The sequence below is a fragment of the Camelina sativa genome, chromosome 2 (genome assembly GCF_030686135.1).
Source record: "Camelina sativa cultivar CO46 ecotype springtype chromosome 2, ASM3068613v1".
Taxonomy (NCBI): domain Eukaryota; kingdom Viridiplantae; phylum Streptophyta; class Magnoliopsida; order Brassicales; family Brassicaceae; genus Camelina; species Camelina sativa.
In genome coordinates this window covers 17,961,289-17,977,550 of record NC_141881.1, presented here as the reverse complement: position 1 = coordinate 17,977,550, position 16,262 = coordinate 17,961,289, and the positions used below count along the sequence as shown (strand labels likewise).

At 30.2% G+C, this 16,262-nt stretch overlaps 6 protein-coding genes across 6 annotated transcripts; all 6 read right to left on the bottom strand.

Annotated features, from left to right (window-relative positions):
* Nucleotides 1-1,993: 1,993 nt before the first annotated feature.
* LOC147948804 (uncharacterized) lies at nt 1,994-3,342 on the bottom strand. Its single transcript, XM_087468643.1, has 6 exons — nt 3,214-3,342; nt 2,852-3,116; nt 2,544-2,631; nt 2,312-2,454; nt 2,129-2,213; nt 1,994-2,048 (listed from the first exon to the last, which is right to left on the bottom strand). The coding sequence occupies exons 1-6, from the start codon at nt 3,340-3,342 to the stop codon at nt 1,994-1,996; spliced, it is 765 nt and encodes a 254-aa protein (XP_087324769.1).
* Nucleotides 3,343-4,590: 1,248 nt separating this feature from the next.
* Nucleotides 4,591-5,966, bottom strand: LOC147948803 (uncharacterized). The gene is made up of 5 exons (XM_087468634.1): nt 5,838-5,966; nt 5,478-5,742; nt 5,010-5,088; nt 4,781-4,923; nt 4,591-4,679 (listed from the first exon to the last, which is right to left on the bottom strand). The coding sequence occupies exons 1-5, from the start codon at nt 5,964-5,966 to the stop codon at nt 4,591-4,593; spliced, it is 705 nt and encodes a 234-aa protein (XP_087324760.1).
* Nucleotides 5,967-6,441: 475 nt separating this feature from the next.
* Nucleotides 6,442-6,951, bottom strand: LOC147948802 (uncharacterized). Its single transcript, XM_087478746.1, has one exon. The coding sequence runs from the start codon at nt 6,949-6,951 to the stop codon at nt 6,442-6,444; it is 510 nt and encodes a 169-aa protein (XP_087334872.1).
* Nucleotides 6,952-7,076: 125 nt separating this feature from the next.
* On the bottom strand, nt 7,077-8,024 carry LOC147948801 (uncharacterized). Its single transcript, XM_087468631.1, has one exon. It carries the CDS (start codon nt 7,962-7,964, stop codon nt 7,077-7,079), a length of 888 nt encoding a protein of 295 aa, XP_087324757.1. The 5' UTR covers nt 7,965-8,024.
* Nucleotides 8,025-8,813: 789 nt separating this feature from the next.
* LOC147948800 (uncharacterized) lies at nt 8,814-10,531 on the bottom strand. Its single transcript, XM_087468628.1, has 3 exons — nt 9,661-10,531; nt 9,013-9,553; nt 8,814-8,874 (listed from the first exon to the last, which is right to left on the bottom strand). Exons 1-3 carry the CDS (start codon nt 10,529-10,531, stop codon nt 8,814-8,816), a joined length of 1,473 nt encoding a protein of 490 aa, XP_087324754.1.
* Nucleotides 10,532-13,650: 3,119 nt separating this feature from the next.
* Nucleotides 13,651-15,950, bottom strand: LOC147948799 (uncharacterized). Its single transcript, XM_087468623.1, has 8 exons — nt 15,822-15,950; nt 15,606-15,717; nt 15,290-15,368; nt 14,649-14,775; nt 14,378-14,559; nt 14,167-14,290; nt 13,928-14,086; nt 13,651-13,836 (listed from the first exon to the last, which is right to left on the bottom strand). The coding sequence occupies exons 1-8, from the start codon at nt 15,948-15,950 to the stop codon at nt 13,651-13,653; spliced, it is 1,098 nt and encodes a 365-aa protein (XP_087324749.1).
* Nucleotides 15,951-16,262: the final 312 nt, after the last annotated feature.

Below are 16,262 nucleotides of genomic sequence, written 5' to 3'. Positions count from 1 at the left end.
TTAACTTTTAGCTTATTAATTATTTATATCAAATAAAATAGTATTTTAATGAGGAATAAAATAGAAAATTTAATTATTTTTTAATACGTGTGAAATTGTGCGGAATGACAAATAATATAAAACGGAGGGATTATAGCCAACAAAACTTTCGAACGGCCGACTATTTGTACCGCACTAATTCTATGGGTGAACGAACTAGTTCAACTATAAAAAAAATAAGTATTCAAGACTGAAATCTAATCCGATTTTCCAATACGCAAAGGAATTTGTAAAGTCAGAATAATGTCCTATATCTTTACCATACTGTTTTTACCACTTACACAAATCTCTATTATATTATTTAAGCAACCATTTAAACAAATAACCCTATTCCATGCAAAATATTACACAAAATGCCATTGTATTTTAATACAAAATATAATAACAGAATCTCAATATTAATTTGTTGTAACCTGAAAATGATTATCCAAAAAAATAGTAATTATTAATTTATTAGATTACAAAAAATCATTAATAAAATAATTTCGAAATTATTTAATAAAATAATAATAAAATTATTTCGAAATTATGTAATAAAATAATTAAACAGATTCTATTTATTGTTTCAGAAATCTTATTAAACAATAACAAACTATTTAGAAAATTATAAAACTTAAATTTATTTATAAAACTAAGATTAAATATTTAAATATTTACTTATTTAAGCTTTGTTGTTAAAAATTTAACCAATTGTGATGTGACATATTACGAAAATGCTATTATATTTTAATTATTCTAATAGTTAACAAAAGAAAAGTTTAGATTTGTTTACAAAATAATGAAACTCTATTTATTGTTTCATAAATCTTAGAAAATAATAACAAACTATTTAATTGGCTAAAACTTAATTGTTTATACACAATATTCACTATATAAACAATACTAAGTGTATAATGTTGATAATATACATAACCTAATTGTAATTTTCACCTATAAAATTAATATATAACATGTTATACCAATAACTTCAATTTGTAAATTTGGTATATTAAGATCTCTAAACATGATCACATCAATTTGTAATACCAAATCACGGGTCAATACATATTTTGTTGGATTTTTTTGGCTTTACCGAATGTATAATTAACGAATTTGATATTGCACCAAACCAAAATAGTAGTACCAACTACGGGTCGAAATCAGAGTATGACCTTAAGTAAATTAAATATATGATTTTATAAAATGTATAGAATTAATAAATTTTATACTATTATTTTGTAACAAACAAATCTAAATTTACATAAATATTTCCTCACGCTGGTAACATTATTCTACAAACTATTAACGTGTATTTATGAGTCGGTAATAAAACGGATAATGAGACTGGTAACGAGACGCTCAAAAATTAAATTAATATCCGATACTCGATCATTATTGATGGATAATATAATTATTATATCCTTTACTCGACCCTAAAGCTGCGAATATCTTTTTCGGGACGGATACAAATCGAAAAACGGATTTAATACGGGTATCGGTAGTAGTTTCCAAGCCTACCTATTAGTAGTTTAATATGAACTAGGAGAGTTACCCGCACGCTTGTGCGGGCAAGAGTTAAATAAAATCAAAATGTCAAAAAAAAAATGTATTTTTAAATTAGTTTTGTGTTCTTTTTAAATATGTTCAAAATTGTAATTAATTTTGTATTTTAAACTTTTAATCTGACATTTCTAAATGGACTTTCAATATATAATATTTTGTTTTAAAAAATGTTAAGCCCATTTGCAAAATGGGAAAAATCCATTGAGCCTGATCCATATTATTTGGTTAATTTAAATTAGATAGAAGTTGGGTCAGAATAATTTAATATTTCGTTTAAACCATCAAGAAAATTTGGAAAGCAACCCTTAAAAGGGTTTATAGTACTTGATCATACAAACCTTCAAAATAATTATAAAGTTAGCATATACAAAAGATTGTTAACCAATATGCCTTCAGCTTAAACTTCTCCAGTTTACCCTTCATGCTGCATTATGTGCCTAATGTAATAACGTCCAGCAAATTCCAAGCTAAAAAAATTGAAAACACATCCATAAGTTAGACCCTAACATGATACACCACTTGATATTTTTGAACATTAAAAACTTACATAGCCTTGTGATTCTCAAGTCCTACAAACTCCGGTTTTAAATAGATCTTGGAGGAGGCCAATGTGTTTACAATACACGGTTCACCTAGGAATGTTTTAAGTGTTAAAAAGATTATTTAGATGAGTATACAACCTACTCTTAAGAATTTTTACAATCTAGCAAGTTCTATTAATAGTACATACCTTCATACTCTCCAACCCTCCAGAAACGCAGTACACAAAACACCGGTTCAGTTTGATATGTGAGATGGCATCCAGTTGACACCCACGAAGACATGAAAAGGTTAGCATAGTAATCCATTGCACGACACTTTACAGTTTCATTCCTACAAATGAATATACTTGTTACACTCTACAAAATAAAGTCAGACTTATAAATCTTAATATGAGTAAAGATGCAATAAATGTGACTTACCTGCTATTTAATAGTGTTAAAACAACTTCAGAAACACCATTTCCATGATTTCTTCTGTCATCAACAGCTACTATACATCCGCAAACATCTATTTTTGGAAAAAGTCAAGAATATTTTTAGAATGTTTGTATCCAAAGCTTTTGGTAAAAGTTCAATTTGTACTTTTCTATTGAGGTACCAATACACAAAGTTCCAAAATTCTTTTAGAGTTTCTAGATAACTCAACACAAAACTAAAAAACAATCCATTCCAATTTGGTTATACTATGTTAAAATAAATAAATTACAATTAAATTTCGAAAAACGTACCGAAAGATATGTGATGATTGATCCTTCCACGATATATATCATCCAAATCTTCGAATCGGAAGTAATTTTTGGAGTTGATTGATTCGAGCGGGAACATGGTTGAATCATCCGTAAACTTGATCTGTAAAGGATGATGAGTATTCCTCTCCTTGAGGGTTGGATTGATGATTTGGAAATTTCGAATCTGATACCATTCGCCCTCGTAAATATACTTCCGGAGCTTTTTAAGTATAGTTGGGACAAAGGCGACCTCAATCGTGTCACCCTTCAAGTTTTGTTTAAAATCGTGTGAGTAATCTAGCATATAAACACTATTAAAATAAAGATTTATATAAAATCGATTTTCGATTAATTGCTCTAACCTTCGTATCCACAAGAAGAAGAACTCGTTTTGTGAAGAACTCGGTGACATGCCAAGAATTCAAGACTTTAGCGTGAATACACCAGTTCGTTCGTCCTCGATGAAGATCAGAAATGTAATCGATTCTCATGATTTTACCAAATTAGGGTTTTTTACTCTTGCTTCACTGTTTTCGAAGACGAAAATGGGATTTCGGATTTGTAAGAATATAAACAGTCACGATTAAACGTAGCGTTGCGTCTTAATCGTTTAAGTGTCTTTTTTTTTTGTTTTTTAGTATTTATAATTTTAATAGGTATAATTATGATTATAATTACAGATTAGTAGTATTTTTTATAGTCGGTATATTTGATGTTAATCAATGCTAAGACTTTGAGAATAACACTTTTTTTTTTGTCCTTGCATCCATACATGCATTGGTTAATTTTGATAATATAATAATTTTTTTAATCGAAACTATAATACATAATTGATTAATTGATATTTATAATGCACTATATTCAATTATACAATTTGCTTGAATTAAAGTTGTTACTACAATAAAAATATGAGGAATATTCATATTACAAAATAGATGACAATTAATTTGAAGTCTTACTTGAGTATTAGCTAGAGACATTATATTCTTAAATAGTATCATTTGAAACTCATCTATTTATAATACTGTACATGACTATATATTCTTAGTTAAGAATATTCTATGGTGATGGATACTGTCGTCTGATTATTTTTGTCTTCCATATAATAGGTTTATAAGACTTTTTAAGAAATAATGTTTTTACCAATATAGAACAATTGTTTCAAACCTTTTAAATTTTTGTTTCTTGAAGATAGGTAAGTCGGAATTTTATCAATAATTAAACTAATAGATTAATTGGTTGCTATTTTTAGAATTATACTAACTTAGCAGTTAAGTTGTACCTTAAGAATTTTATTTCACTTTTTAAAAAATGGACTCATTTATTTAATATATATTATTCTAATAAATATGTAAACTTTTATATATTTTTTTTGAAGCCCATTTTCAATTTCCATGAATTTGATGAGCCCAATACAATTGGTATGGTTAATTAAATCACGATGGATAAAGATTTGCATCACATTAATTTACTACGTTTAGACAATATAAATTATTTTTGAAAGTAATATAAATTATAGGTCATACAAACATTACAAATAGTTATAAAGTTTACATATTCAAAATAATTTTTATTTAAATAACCTGCCTTCACCTTAAGCCCCTTATACGATTATTTTTCATGCTCCATCATACGATTTATGTAGTAGCGTCCAGCAAATTCGGAGCTAAGTATAGAAAGCAAATTCATAAGTTAAACCCTAGCATGATATACTACATAGTATTAATAAACATTTAAACTTACATAGTCTTGTGATGCTCAAGACCTTCAAAATCCGGTTTTAAAAAGATCTTGGAGGAGGCCAATGTGTTTTCAATACACGGTTCACCTAGAGATGTTTAAAGTGTTATAAAAGTTTTGTAAATGAGTATAGAAAATAGATAGTCTTTAACATTTATTAAAACTTGTAAGTCCTATTAACAGTCATACCTTCATACTCTCCAACCCTCCAGAAACGCAGAACACAAAACACTGGTTCGTTACGATATGTGAGATGGCATCCTGACGACTCCCATGAATACATGAAAAGGGTAGGATAGTTGTTTACTGCACGGCACTTGATAGATTCATACCTACAGATGAAGTTAATACAAACATTTTTTAAAGAGTGAGACTTAAAAATCTTAGCAACATAAAATTTGGAATAAATGTGACTTACCTGCCATTTAATAGCGTGAAAACAACTTCGCCAGCATGTTCTCTGTTGTCAGTTACAGCTACTACACATCCGCAAACATCTATTTTTTGCCATAAAAAGACATTTTTTTATTTCAAAAAGATGAAAAATTGTTTCCAAATCTATCATATACATAAAACTATTTAGTTTCTAAGTTCTGTTTGTACTTTTATATGGGAAGAATCAATTATCAAAGTTCTAAAATTATGTAAAGTATAAAGATTCACCAACACAAAGATAGCAATATCTAAGAATAATTGTTTCTGAATCTATCATCCACATAAAACTACTTATGTATAAGTTCTATATTTGTACTTTATATGGGAGGGACCAATCCACAAAGTTCCAAAATTATTAAAAGTCTAAAGATTAAACAACTCAAAGATAGCAAAAATCTTTATCCACAGGGTATAATTGAATTTTTTTTTAAACCGTATATTTAAAACGTACCAAAAGAAATGGGATGATGGATTCTTGAACGATATATATCACCCAAATCTTCGAATCGGAAATAGTTTTTCGAATTTACTGATTCCAATTGATTCATGGTTGATTCTTCCGTAAACTTGATTTGGAAAGGATGATGAGTATTCCTCTCCCTTAGGGTTGGATCGATGATTTTGAAAGTCCTAATCTCATACCATTTACCCTCATAAATATACTTCTGGAGCTTTTTCAGTGTTGTTGGAACAAAGGCCACCTCAATTGTGTCACCCTTCAAAAATTGATAAATTGTGTTAGTAATCTAATATATAAGACTTTTAAAATATCAAATATCAGTAGAAATTATCATTTGGGAATTTCTCTAACCCTTTCATCCACAAGTAGAAGAACTCGTTTGCTGAAGAATTCGTAGACATACCAAGAATTCAAGACCTTGGCTTGGATACACCAGTTGGTTTTTCCCCGATGAAGATCAGAAATATAATCGATATTCATGATTCTATCGAATTAGGGTTTTTCTGTTTTCTCTCTTTGTCGGAGACAAAAAGGGGATTTCGGAACTGTAAGAAATCAAAGAGTCACGATTAAACGTTGCGTATTAACGTTTAGCGTTATAACTTTTTTTTTTCACTATTATATATTATTATTTAAATTATGATAACAAAATGAAAGACATGATTCGTTTTTAATAGATATATTTCGCAAGGTTCTAATTTAAATGTGTTTGAGATTTAATTGTTTAAATTAAGACTTTATCATACCTTAAACAATAATTTTTACCATTACGTAATTATATTTTCTATTCTAATTACATAGCAAAATACCACAATTTTAATTATATTACAGATAATTGTAATGAATATTATGAGTAACATTGTATTTCAAAGTTGATAAAAATTTGTTTAACTAATTATGGAAAATAAAATTTAATCTAAAATTCCAAAACAATGTTCAATTAAAAACATAAAAATTAAACAGTCTCAAAAACCTCTTTGAAAACAACATTAAGTGTTTTGTTCTGGCATTTTCCATCTTTATCAGTAATTAACACCTTCAATCCTTTTCTGGTTGTCACTCGAGAGAATGCAACATAAAGCTGTCCATGTGTGAAAACCGGCTTCGGAAGAAACAATCCAATATGTTCTAGCGTCTGACCCTGACTCTTGTTTATAGTAATTGCAAACGCAACGGTAATAGGAAACTGTCGTCGTCTCATACGAAAGGGAAACTTTGCATCAGGTGGACTAACATACATCCTAGGGATAAGTACCTTATCTCCAACCTTTTTTCCTGTCACGATTCTTGCTTCGATTACATGATTGGCCATCTGAGTAATAATCAGCCTCGTACCGTTACATAAACCTCCCTTAGGATCTATATTCCTTAACAACATGACAGGTGCTCCTATTCTCAAAGTTAAAATATGGCTTGGCAGTCCAGAAACTTGAATACTGTTTAGGAATTCCTGAGTGTATATCATATCATCAAGTCCGCTCGTATCAGACGTTTCAATACTATCAGAGCTAAGATATCGTCTTTCCTCACCTGCAAAATTTAAAAATTAAATTTCGTATATGTTTTGAATATTAGAAAATTTTCAAAAAATTAAATTTCTATCTCCTTTTTAATTTGCATACCTGGAAGCTTAGTGAGCATAAACTGATTTATCTTATCAACATCGTCATTTCTTGGACTTAGAATAGCTCTTTCACTAAAGAATTTTGGGTCAGTCCTCCTTGTAAATTGTTCTCCGTAGATCTCTTTAACTATTGCTTCAATAGGATTTCCACTTGTATTAATTAATAAATCATCCGGAATTTCTATCTCTACATCCCCACTATTTGACTCGTTAATTTTACCATCTCCGATATCAAGAAGCCACTTAGAAAAAGTAGCAAGAGCACCTGCATCCATACTATTACGTGCTTTGCAAAGTCTCAAATTTTCGGTAAGTTTAAGAACTTTACAACTATTCCAAAGAACAGATGAGTTGATAGATGCTAAAACTGTGGCTACCCTTCCACCTTCCGTAATAATTGGTAAAATCTGTCTAAAGTCACCTCCTAACACAACAACTTTACCTCCAAAAATCTGGTCACATTTCATGATATCTCGCAAACTCCTATCTAAAGTCTCATAACAAAGCTTGTTCATCATTGGAGCCTCGTCCCATATTATGAGCTTTGCTTCTCTAATTAAATCAGCAAGATCAGATTCGGCATCTATCAAACAAACAGAATATTCATTAAGATTGATTGGAATACCAAATCTTGAATGAGCCGTTCTACCACCTTCCAAAAGCAAAGCAGCTATACCACTCGAAGCAACATTAAGAACAATATTACCTTTAGACCTTATATCAGCACCAAGAATAGTCCACATAAAAGTTTTTCCAGTACCTCCGAAACCATGGACAAAAAACATACCACCTTTATTGTGATTCACAGAGTGAATAATTTCTTCATAAACACGTCTCTGCTCATCAGTTAGCATAGGTAACAACTTATTGTACAATTCCTCTTGTTTTTGAGGCTTATATATTCTCTCATCTGCGATAAGCCTATTTTCTCCTGTGTTCATTATACTATCATCTGGTCTAGGCATTGTCTCGAAGGCCGTAAGAGATGTCCGATTCGATCGTAACATGAGTTCTATTTCAGTTAAACATATATTTTCTATCTGAGTCCGTGACAACATTAGACCTACCAGAGAAAATTGTAAACATTTTATTATATATAAATATATATTTTTTTTTCTTCGAAAACGGAATATTTTGATAAAAGAAAATAAGTTTTTGAAATACCTGGATCGTTCCTGTTTCTCCTTTCTTTAAACAAAATATCCTCACACAAGATGTCTTTCGTTTTATTCCAAACTTCAAGAGGAACAGTTAAACTCTTTGTATGCAGTAGGATCGCAAATAACTTTCTTAAAAATTTCCCAAAACACCATTCACCTGCTTCGTTTATAGCTGCAATGTACTCCTTATCATCATCCAATAATCCCAAAGCATAGCAAGCTTCTTGGAAATCACTATAAAGTACACCATTGACTGTTTTTAAATAGTCAAAACTTGTTGGTCCTGGAATTTTATTAAGCAGTACTCGCAAGTAATAGGCTTGTCCTACAGAAGGCGGTACATACGTAATTCTGCCTATTGCAAAACTTTTCTGTTTCTCTGATCTTGGCTTCCAAAGTTTTTCTCTCTTATTCCACACAAATTTAGATGGAAATTCAGCATACGTAAGTGCTCTGGCCTGGGGATAAATCTTGTTGCATTCCATCCAGCCCAAAAATTTAGAAGTTCTATTTGTTGTACGTTGCAATACATCTTCTATTGGATCATCCTGATTGTAAATAGCCAATTCTTGCCCTGGAAGATGAAACGGGAGTTTTTCTACGGCTGTAGTACGATAACAAATCGGGAAAGCAAAAATTCGCCAAGAAGCCTCACATGCAGATACATACCTAAAAAATATTGGATTAGTTTGTCACGTATAATTTAATATGAGAATATTTGACAATCCTATTAAGTTGTTACCTGCAATTGAAAAACTTTTTAATTTCATTTTCCTGATCTTCTTCTCCTACTTTGGCTCTAACATAGTCCGGACCTTTAGTGATGTACTTGAACAAATATTTAACTGAACGTGTCTGGTTGCACCACTCAACATTTATATGAGCACGAAAACGGAGTGATAAATCACGATTATAGGGAACAACGTAACTATTATCGTACTGAAATCCTCTTTTCTCCACGATTCTCCCATAGTTACGTCGTCTATATATTGGATAGCCAGCATCGTCGACAACAGTATTATCCATGAATGGTTTTGGGAAGAATTTAGTGCATTGCCCATTATTCATGCAGACACTATCTCTGTTCATATGACCACACGGGCCATGGATTATCACATCAGAAACAACTTCGTACAAATACTTATCCACCTCTTTATCAGGAATTTCAGCGCTTATGTATTTATCAATATCGTCTGATGTACGCATCTTATTGTCTGGGTGTAAAAACAGAATCATGTGCGCATGAGGCAGACCCCTCTTCTGGAATTCTATTGTATACATCGCTGAAATTTTTTAAAACAAATAATTATTTTTAAAAAACATTAATAAGATATTTTTTTTTCCAAAGACTAATATAAATAATAATAATTAAAACTTTTTAAATACATACCTGAATTTACGATACCAAAAGTTTTTTCCTTTCTCACTTGCTCCATTAATCTATCAAGTTTCATCTTGAAAACTCGGCTACATATATCAGGTCTATCTTCTTTACTAAGACGATGTCTTGCTAGATAACGATCAATTTCAGGCCACCTTGGGTTGCACGTAAAAGTTATGAAAAGATCAGGAAATCCAAAATACTTGCAAGTAGCCATGGCATCAAGATAATGTTGCATCATATATCTTTTTCCACCAGTAAACGATGACGGAATAAATATTCTTTTTCCATGTTGTGCAAGGTCTTCATGTCCTTTTTCAGCAGCTTCAATTATCTTATCGACTCTTTCCGTTCGGAGTTTGCTTTGGTTCATCCATATGTAGTTCAACCTGTTCGACTCGATGGTAGTGAATGCATCGACTAAAAACTGCTGGAATAATTTGCCTGCCATAACAATAGTCGAAGACTCTTCATATCTTTCAAATATTCTATACGCATAAAATTCCCTCATGGTTACGGTTTTCCTTTTACGTCCACGGGTATCCATGAAACCTATATCGATACCTAATCTGAAACCATCTTCACCATAAGGGAACAACAATGGGTACTGTAAAGGCAAGTATGCGGGATGAAGCTCACTTATTCTCTGTAAAATACCCGAACGACTTTCTATAACAATGTCACCTTTATTCACACCAGCCATAAAATCTCCGGGAATTAAAGCAGCGACCTCTTTACTGGTAGGAAGATTATGAGTTCTTGCATCAGTAGTTCTGTCTGAAGGTAAGATTAATCGCAGACCTTCGCTACCTTCTTCCATATTAAATCTTTCACGTACCGATCTAAACGCCTTAACATGCGGATTATGACTATCAAGCATTTTTTTTAATAGTCCAACAATCTCATGTTTTAAATCTCCAGAAGATCCTGATGATCTATATCAAGAACAAAACACAAAAATTAATAATAATAATGATTAGTAGATACATCGAATTATGCTAAAGATATTTAACTAATAATTAAGTTATGGAAAATATTTAAATACATATTTATCAATATATATAATTACCTAAATGCAGAAATTCTATTCGTTATCTCGTTACATACGTCATGTATATATAATTGCAAAAACATTGGTTCCTTTCCAGGTTCTGGCAAGATATCACCGATACGGTGATAGTTTTCTCCGCACATCTGAAATAAATACGGCCCTCTACCATTATTTATTGAATGGTTAATTTTCCCACCTAATGATGTGAACGAAAACATCATGTTGTACGCTCGTATGTTATTGCGGAAGTTTTTACCCCTATCGTCATTATTATAAAACAACGATAATAATGTTTTAGGCGCAGTCTTCAAAGTAGGAAGTATTACTTTGCCGCGATGGCAACACAGTGAAAAATCCGGCTTTGCCTTTTTAGTCCGTTTGTTCACCCGTTCGCCATACCACATATATGCTCCACAATTATCACATAAAAAATAAGGATCTCCATCATCATAATAACCTACATATACATTTTTAAAAAAATTATTATTTCAAATATATGTTAGATATACATACTTATTTACAAAACAGTCGTATAACGAATCAGATATGCATCGAGATATACCATTATTTAATAACTTAGCTTTTATGGGAGGAAAGCCAAGAAACATCTCAGATGTCGCATTGCTTTCATTAGTATCGAATGAAATCCCATCAGTAGAGCTGTCTGAATCACTTTCATCGTTCGTATCCGAATCAGTTGCGACGAAACATGCCAAATCTTCCTGTAATCCGGGAAGAAGGAAATTTTCTGCATAGTCAACAATTGGATTAGTTTTAGCATTTATATATATATATATATATTTTTATATATATTCTCATTTTGAAATCCCATCCCAAAGATATTACCTTTTTTCTTCCTTTGTGCCCGTTTAGACTTCAGTATTTGCATTCTTTTCAACCTTGCCATCTTATGTGGATCAGGATACTGAAAATTCAGTGCATTCGAAAAAGCAGGAAGATTTATCGTAGAACTAACACCTGTAGTTTTATAATGTTGTTAAGTGCAATCTATTAGTTTCGAATGTAACATATATCGTAATGTAAAGAATATAAAATGTCTGTACGTTTTCTAGAGACGGCATGTGTCGTTTCATTCTTCCTCCGATATGGAATCTTCGAAGGTCTCATTATAATACGTCAAGTGTAGTAATCTGCAAAATGAAATTCAAAGTACGATCAAGAATTCATATAATCGAGTAATTCTAACAATTTTATTCTAAATTTCGCTGTTAGGTTTGTTTATATTGGAAGATGGTGCCGTATATATAATGCCATCTAAAATGTACTAATTATTGATATATACGAATATTGACATATGTATCTATATATCATCTTAACTTTTTTGAATATTTTTTTAAAAAATACGTTATTTATCTTTCTATTATGTATGGAGATCTTTAATACGTATTTTTTGAAATTTACTTTCTTGATCTTTGACAATATTTTATTTATTTAATTTTTTTATCTTTTTTTGTTATATTTCCATAATCTTGTAGATTATTATCGGGTCATTACTGAATATCTAGTTTTTTTTTTATATATTTTCAATTCTTATATTATATTTTTTTGTAACAAAATTTTAAAACATGTTAAACTAAATATTTTTCTTCCATTATAAATATTATACTATTAACGAACTTTCCGCTGAATTGTCATATCATAATTATTATTAATTAGGAAGATAATTTCATTATGTTATAAAACTAACATTTGATAAACATTAAAAAGTGATAAAATCCCTTTTAAAAACATAACGAATTATAATAACATCGTGGTGATAATCAGAAATAAAAATAGTTATTATTATTGAATATCAAAATATGAAACTAAAATTCAAAACGACATTCTAAGGTCTATCCTTTTTCATGATATATCTTTGCGTACATATTTCTTGTTTTTCACACACCAGAAGTATCCGGAAACATCCTTATCATATGTGTAGATTGGCTCATTGTTAGGCATGACATTGTATTCCATCCAGGATTGAAATTGAGATTTCTTGTTCGCTGATTTCAAAATACTATTTTCACCGTCAACAACGGTATTTTGAACGTCAAGATGCGCCAATGAGTTATCTTCAGAAGAAATTGATTCTTTTCCGGTTTTCCTGACTTTTTTTTGAACTGGTTCAGCAATGCGATCCTCACAAAAGGAAACAAATTGTTCTTGTTGAATTTGCGAACGGACCGCACCTTCATCAGGTCCTGATCTTTTCTTGGTGGTTCGACGAACTCCAGATAAATGGTTCATTATGATTCTGCACGTATACATTTGAAACATGTGAATGTAATTTCAATAATACAAAATAATGAAAAGCTTGATTTTTGTTTTACCTTATACGTCAAACAGCAAGAACTTAAAAATTGGTTCAGTTTTTTTTTTTTTTTCTAGTTGACATGGTAAATTAATAAGACTTATATATATATACATATAAAATGTTTAAATTAAGTTTACACACTTGATAATATTATATTTCCTAAAATTTCGTATTGAAAATGCAAAATATTTAGGATTACCATTAAGTTTTTAATGTAAAAAATTTTGTTAACATAATTGTTAATGGTCATTTTCTTAAATTATCGTATTGAATTTTCAGACCATTAAATTTGACCTTTTATTTTTAACATATTATCATTATTTATGGAATTTTGAAATATGTTTAAAAAGATTTAGGTTGGGGTTTAGAGATATTCTAACTATTAAAATTTCCCAAATGATTTTATAGTATGATATTTATTAAATTATATTGTATATATTTTTAATTTTCGTTTATTGTAACATAATTATAGTAATTGAAAGAATTAAAGTTTGACCAATACAAATACGCTAAGAAGCTTAAAAGCGTTCTTAATTGTTCAAAATAATTAAAAATTTCAATTCAAAAAAATAAAACATAAAGATGAAAATAAAAATTAACCAATATCATGTTTTGAAATGACGCAACTTTTTCAATCTCGGGGTTCAGATTTGATTTTTTTCCTTGTCATCATGCTATGACCCCCGGTCGATCCAATATTGCTGTCTGTATAATCTCTCTTAGATGAAGTCAAATTCATTTCAGCTGGTGCAATTTGCAACTTATGGTCGTCGAGATCCAAAGAATTATTCGAAAGTTCATTCTTTCCATATAGTTCCTACATTGAAATTACATACATTGAGATTTAAAAGGTATAGAATTCATAATGATATTATGGATATATGTTTTTTTTTTGTTTACTTTAGTACCTTTCCAAATTGCACAACCATGTCTTCCTTTTCCCAAAACTTTTCGACAACATAAGCAGACTTGTCGCTTTTTAAATTCTCGATTGTAATCGAAATTTTAAACAGCATAGTCCTCCCAACCAAGGCAGAGAGACTTCCAGGAATAGGTGCAGTATCGTCCTGAACAAATGTGAAATCTTGATTTAATACTTATTTTTATAACTTTAAACCAAATAGAATTCAAATGATACTATACTTACTTTAGGTTTTTCCAAAGCTAGTTCTTCTGCTTTTTTTCCAATAAATAGTTGGGCAAGACCGTCAAAGAAGAGCAGCTTAATCTTTTGTGAACTTCCGTACCCAACATGAAGTATGAGTTTATACCTTATAAACAGTTTGGTACGACTTAAATGTGCGTATAGTTATAATCCACAATTCTTTTAAAAATTTAAGAGACAATTTGGTACTTACTTGTAATCAACTTCCATAACATCAGAATCACAAACTCCACAACTATATAGTAAATCCTTTACAGCTTGAGATTCTGGTGGATATGGCTGCACCTTCTTATTGCAAACTTTACAGGCAATATAATACCATTTGGGCAACACTTCAACAGAATGAATTGTCGCGATTGTCACACATGTTCGCGCCTGTAAAGAATTAATCAAACATTTATCATCCCAATTATAATTCAGAAAAAAATAAGATCACGATATCAATTTTACGTTTGAATCATTACCTCAAGTGCATAAACGATTTGGTCCATAGTACTCTTTTCGTTCACAATGAAAAACTCCTCATATAATGTCACCTTGGGTTTCTGAGGGCTTGGGTCATCATCAAGGTGTACTAAATCAACAGCATCAGTAGGCAACCTATATAGTTATGATAATAATAAGAATATGTGTATGATTTAAGCATGTCGTGCAGAATAATATAGAAAGGATTTATATATTCATATATATACATATATGTATACTTACTTATTTCGAAACGCGTCTACTTCAGACATAACTGGATTGATGAGAATATCGGTAGAGTTGAACGCATTGGAAATACTATAATTTCCTGTAACATGGATTTAATTGGCAACGTTAGATTTGACAATTATAAGCTTTAAGTTTTGTTTTTTCTGAAAGTAAGATATTACCTTTCCATTCCTTCAGGCATGCAAATCGTATTACACAAACGACAAAAGTATCTTGATGTTCTTTTATTTGTTTATCAAAGTCCTTTGCAAGATCCCCCCCACACCGTGCAATTTAACCGGGTTCCACTATATTACGAATGCATGAAAAATAATAAAATTTAGTTATTTATTTTAGATTAAATTAATTTTCAAAATATTTACTAAAGTTACATACGTTAAATCTTGCAAATCGACTCAATTTGACATTATCCTTCCCTTTCGTTTTGACGCTATCAAGATTTCCAACACTGACGATTTGGCCGATTACATCTACGAAAAAAAACATGAATTAATATTTTGTTTTTTACATGTAAATATAACTTTTAAAAACAAAGTTAATTAACAACTCACCAAACAATATATTCTTATCTAATTCTCCAGATAAGATAGTAGTAAACACCTGAAAATATTTTTCTAGAACACGAACTGGGAATTCATCACATGGTTTCACAACAGTGGTTCTATAAAAGACGATTTTAAATCCCAAAGAACTTGTCTTAAAATTACTATCATAATCCACTAAGCTGAACGTATCGACTATTTTAGACTCGCCGACAGCAAGTTGATTTTGAAACCTGCTGACCAAACCATCTTCAATAGATGCATGTATCCTTGTACCCTATATATAACGATTTAAAGTTATAAAACTAATATCCAGTTTCACTAAAAATTTCATAGATAATTCAAATAAACATGACGCTTCAATTTAAAATTAGAACTTACATCACTATCAACGAAGACCATCTGAAGGGACTTGAATGATTTCCAAAGTCTTATGATACGGACTCTTATCTTTTGATGGTCTAAAGCAGGGTTGAGATTGTCTAACTGAACAAAAGGTCGAACGTTCATCTTTTTAGAAGTCATATTGAATTGAGCATACAACTCATAAACACATTAGCGGAACAATATTTATAGAGATGTTATACAACCGACTTGATTTTTTATTTTTTAGAATATTTTCTTACTTTATTTTGTTAAAACGATAATAATGAGGAATGTAAACATATCATTTATGAATATTCTTGATATGTTTATTATCATTATTAAAAAAGTATATTTAACATTTTTTTATTCTTTCAGATTTAATGAAATTCATCAAGCAGTTGTAAATTACCATATATCGTTATTAAAATAAATGTTATTTTGTAAATTATAATAATA